Source organism: Miniopterus schreibersii (genome assembly GCF_964146895.1).
Source record: "Miniopterus schreibersii genome assembly, chromosome: 10".
Taxonomy (NCBI): domain Eukaryota; kingdom Metazoa; phylum Chordata; class Mammalia; order Chiroptera; family Miniopteridae; genus Miniopterus; species Miniopterus schreibersii.
Window position 1 is genome coordinate 62354981 of NC_138110.1, and position 5334 is coordinate 62360314.

The 5334-nt window shown below is 41.4% G+C and overlaps 1 protein-coding gene across 1 annotated transcript; it reads left to right on the plus strand.

Moving 5' to 3' along the window:
* Positions 1-935: 935 nt before the first annotated feature.
* On the plus strand, positions 936-3434 carry DEFB129 (defensin beta 129; the record flags this gene model as incomplete). Its single annotated transcript, XM_081148333.1, has 2 exons — positions 936-993; positions 2974-3434. 2 exons carry the CDS (start codon positions 936-938, stop codon positions 3432-3434), a joined length of 519 nt encoding a protein of 172 aa, XP_081004459.1.
* Positions 3435-5334: the final 1900 nt, after the last annotated feature.

Here is a 5334-nt window from a genome sequence, read left to right on the forward strand (position 1 = left end):
GAGCCTTAAGAGTATTATGCTAGATGATCTAAGTCAGACAAAGACAAATACCATATGATCTCACTTATATGTGGAACCTAAAAACAAAACAAAACAAAAAAACTCATAGATACAGAGAAAAGATTGGTGGTTGCCAAAGGTGAGGGGCAAAATGGGTGAAGGTGGTCAAGAGACACAAATGACCAGTTATAACATAAGTAAGTTCGGTGGATGTAATGTACAGCAGGGTGGCTATAGTTGATAATATTGTATTGTTTATTTGAAAGTTGCTAAGAGAGTACATCCTAAAAGTTCTCATCACAGGAAAAACAATTATAACTATGTGTGGTAATGGATGTTAACTAGACATTGTGATCATTCTGCAATATATAAAATATTGAATCATTATTTTGTACACTTGAAATTAGTATAATGTTACATGTCAATTATATCTCAATAAAAAAATAAGTTAAAGTTATGCCAAGAGATGCTTCCCACAAACTCATTTAACAAGCATGTACTGAGTTCTTATGTTGATTTAGTAGCCATGCTGGCCACTGGAGACATCAGTACAAAAAAGATAGTCTCTACCCGCCAGGAGTCCTTGGTTATAGGAACTTCTGCTCTTCTGACTCTTATACACTGAGTGCCTTAGGCATAATTAGCTGACAACAGTGACACATACATGATTCTCCCCCTGCTCAAACTTTAAGAAAGAGATGCAAAGAGGCTGCACTTCTTTCATATCTTATGTCTACTATTCCCCCCAGGATCAAGAGCAGGAAATGTGTTACAGAAAGTGTTCAGGAAAGGTTGTTCTCAAACAATCAGAGAAAACACTTCTGTGAGCTTTGGATGCACTTCGCTGCTCATGGCCTAAGGCCATGAAGAGGCCAATAAAGGCTGGACCTCAAAATCATCAACCCAGATCCAAGCTTCTTCTCTGGTACCCAAACATGAAGCTCCTCGTGCCTATCTTTGCCAGCCTCATGCTACATTGCCAGGTGAACGCAGGTATGGAATCCTGGGTTTTAGAGGGGTTGGGGTGAGGAAGCAGGGACTTGGTTGTCCATGACAATGGGAACCCCAAGAGATGGTGAAAGATGAGTTGCCCAAAAAGATGGTTGAAGAGTCTGTCCCTCACATCAGTTATGTGTCATCACCCACACATCTCCATAGGCCCCAACCCCAGACTGTGTCTGATAGGAACACACCAGGAGCTAGCTACAGTAAAAGCAGGCTGTTTTTTGTGTACTCAGAAACTATCCAATATATAAAGCTGCCTTCCCACCCTCTACAGAGCTATTATCTGGGACTCAGACCAAGTCTCCCTCATCTTTGCTCTAGTTCTAATTTAAACCATCTCTTAAAGCAAAGGTTCCTATCAGTTTTTACTGTGGTATAATAAGGAGGAATTCCTTACCCTTATATTCAAAAAACAAAATCTCCTTTAGGATCCAGTAAACAGGTCTGTTCTCCATCTCAATTTCTTCAGATTTTTACAGAGTTTCATCCCTTCTCTCAGCCTTTTTAAAAATATATATATCTTTATTGATTTCAGAGAGAAGAAGGGAGAGGAAGAGAGAGAGAGGAACTTCAATGACGAGAGAGAGTCATTGATCGGCTGCCTCCTGCACACCCCCTACTGGGGATCGAGCCCACAACCCGGGCAGGTGCCCTGACCGGGAATCAAACCATAATTTCCTGGATCCTCGGTCGATGCTCAACCGCTGAGCCATGCTGGCCCTGCCTCTCAGCCTTTTTTATCTGGGAAACCCACAAATTACCCGTAAGAGCACCTCGGAATATACTGCGGCAAAAGGCTGAAACAGAGGATTGGCCATTGTTACTTGAAAAGGAGAGCAAAGCACTGAGATGTGTTTCAAAAATACAAGAATCAACCAGATATTTGGAATAATTGGCAATGGGTCAGGGAAGGGAAAGTAAAAGTCAAGATGTTTCTAATGTTTTTATCTTGCGACCCTAAGAGAAGGGTAGTAACATAAGCAAGTGTGACTGTCATCTTGGGTAAAGTCACTTAGCCACTTGGAGTCTCAAATTCCACGTGAGTTTGTAATGGGGTTAATTAGTGTAGCTGCTTGAAATACAAGAATTTCACTGTTTTGTCTTTGATGAGGAGCAACATTGAAGTGTATGTGAACATTATGAGTTGAATTGTTAAGATGAGTGAGAAAGAACTTTCTTGATTCAGAAATAAGAAGGTGAGACACTGGGACGGAAGGAAAAATCATCCAGCAGATGAAGATGAGGTACTGAACTGAGTAGGAAATTTAGAGCTACAGATAACAATGTGATTATCTTGATAGAGATGAGGTTATGATAATGAATAATACGTCTGAAGAACAGAGTGTCCAGAGGCTGAAAATGATAGAACACCACGCCCCAGGAAACACAGGTCAAGCAGTTGTCAAGGAGGGTAAGGTCATAAACCACTGTGTTTGGCAAGACGCCAAAACACCTGAAAGTCCTATTGATTCTCTCTTTAAAAAAAAAAAAAAAAGTCTTTTTTTCAGAGAGAGTGGAAGGGAGAGAGAGAGAGAAACATCAATATGAGAGACACAACAATGTGACCAGTTGCCTCCCGCACATGCCCTGACCTGAGCCAGGGATCAAGCCTGCAACCGCATGCGCCCTTGACTGGAATCAAACCTGAGACCCTTCAGTCTGTGGGCCGGCACTCTAACTACTGAGCAAAACTGGCCAAGACCTATTGATTCTCTTCTGAAATTCTTTCTTGGATTAGTTTTATGGCAGATTCTACTCTTGTCGGTATTTCCTAGGATCATGGGGAGAAATAGTGATACCTTCCCTATGAGTGTCTAAGATGCTAAGCTGGAGGTTGAAAATCCTATCCAGAAGTACTTGGATTCCCTTTTCTTCTTTCCTGTGTGCCCTAGATTTTTAAAGTAACTCAATGAGGGGAGACGAGAGAGATTTATTTTAGCCCAATGGTTTTCTCTTTTCTTTGTGCAGAATACTTTGGCTCGAGAAAATGTTTAATGAGTTTGGGGAGATGCAAAGACCACTGCGCTGTGGATGAAAAAGAGGTACAGAAATGCAAGAAGAAAAAATGTTGCATTGGACCAAAAGTGGTTCAAATGATAAAAAACTACCTGCAAAATGCAATGCCCCATACACCTGAAGAGGATTTCCAAAAATGGCCAAAAACTACCACCAAGAATTCTAGGGCTACGGAACAAACAAAATATCATATTTTATCTCTCTCCCCCAATACCAAAAGCCCTTTTGCTGACATCAACACCATCATCATCTCAAATGCCAGCACTGTGAACTCTGCCACCGCCAATGCCGTGACCTCAGGAAAGATTACATACCCTGCTACTTCTACGAAGAGTGACACCAAAAAAAGCAGAGGTTCAGCCACTGACTTCCCCTCACCGTCACCACCACCACAGACACTGCGGACACCATAAACGGAGCTGGAGGAAACAGATGAGCAGGGACATGGGTCTTTCCCTTAAAACACCAGGTTCCTCTCCATCTTTGCTATCTATTAAATAAGACAGAACTGTTTCCTCTGTCATGAGTCATTCAATAGATACTGTTTAAGTACCTACAGTTTACAAAATCTTACCATTCTCACAGGAGGCTCCCAGAGGTGACAGAGCTGGAGAGGGATGGAATTTTAGTTTGCATGCCTAGGAGAAGGCAAGCACCAGAAGTGGTGACTACACATTGAATGTGGCCCACGGATGACCCAAGTTAGGCCTCTGTAACAAGGATTTCTGATTCTCATATGGTGTCCTTTTCTTAGAGCAATGGGAAGGAAACTACCAAGAGACATATTTTCTTTTTTCATAGATCTTGGGGGGCAGAGGCCCATATGCAACATAGAATGTGGACGGGTCAAGTCTCTTCTACACATAAGACCCATAACTTAGTTAGAAGCCGGTTAACATAAGAACATTGAGGAATGGAGGAAGGAGGGGACACAGGGTTCAGGAGAAGGTGAGCAGAGCAGCACTTCCAACAGATGCAGAACGCAGACTACAAATGCAAACCAACTTTGAATTTTCCAGTAGCCACATTTTGAAAAGTAAAAAGACATAGGTGGAATGCATATTAAAAATACATTTTATTCAATGTGGTAAATCCAAAACATTATCATTTCCATAGGTAATCAATATAAAAAATATTTGAGATTGTCACATTCTTTTTTTGCACTAAGGCTTTGAAATATCATGTCTATTATTGTTACAGCGCACTTCATTCATACTTGCCACATTTTAAGTGCTCAACAGTCCCATGTGGCTAGTGGCTACCATATTGGACAGCACCAGGCTAGAGAGTTCTGAGGGTACAGTGGCTATAGGATTGCTAGGTAGAGGGGATCATCCTAATCTAGGGAAGGTAGCCATATTTCTGAGGTCTGTAGTATAGAATTAAGAGTAGAGAAATTCAGGTCTCATATTTCTGGGCTAGTATTTTGGTTCTGGAACTTTTTAACTATGAGGCCTTGAACAAATCATTTATCCATATATGAGCATCCACTTATTCATTTATAAAATAGAAATGTAAACATATTATACCCCAGAATCTATTTCCTTATATCTCAGGTCACACTTCCTTTTATTGCCCAAATTATAATGGCACAGACCCCTATTCCAGTTTTTTAATATACTAACCTCTGCTACATATCACCTCCATCAATTTAAAGATCATCTTTCCTTACTCTACTTGTTCTTTACTAAGTGTCACCCTAAGAAAGGCAAAGATTTTTCCCACAATGCCCTACAGTGATACTAATGTGCAACTTTTAAAATTATGTCCCTGGAAGTTTTTGTACAACAGAAAAAAGTTGCTACACAAAGAATAACTTCAACTCCAGGTACATGTGTGTTCCCTGAAGAACCCAAGCACATCTTCGGGGCACTAGGTTTCCTCCCTGCTACAGCTATTTGCCACACTTTTTTTTAAATCCTCACCCACGGATATGTTTTTATTGATTTCACAGAGAAGATGGGATGGGGAAGAGGGGGAGAGAGAGAGAAACATCGATGTGAGAGAGAAACATCTATGGGTTGCCTCCTGTATGTTCCCTGACCTGGGGTTGAACCCACAACGTAGGTATGTGCCCTGATGAATTGAACCTGCAACCTTTTGGTGTAGGGATGATGCTCCAACCAAATGGGCCACCCGGCCAGGGCAGCTATTTGCCAAACTCTTGAAAGTCCAGCCTACTTTCCCACAGTTGGAGTGCTTTCTTCATGGTCTCCCCACAGAAAGAGAAAGTGCCTTTCTCACCTAAGTTTAGGTCTTCTTCTGAATCCTCATTTCCTGTCATAGAACTTACCCATCATCTCTTCTCAGGGT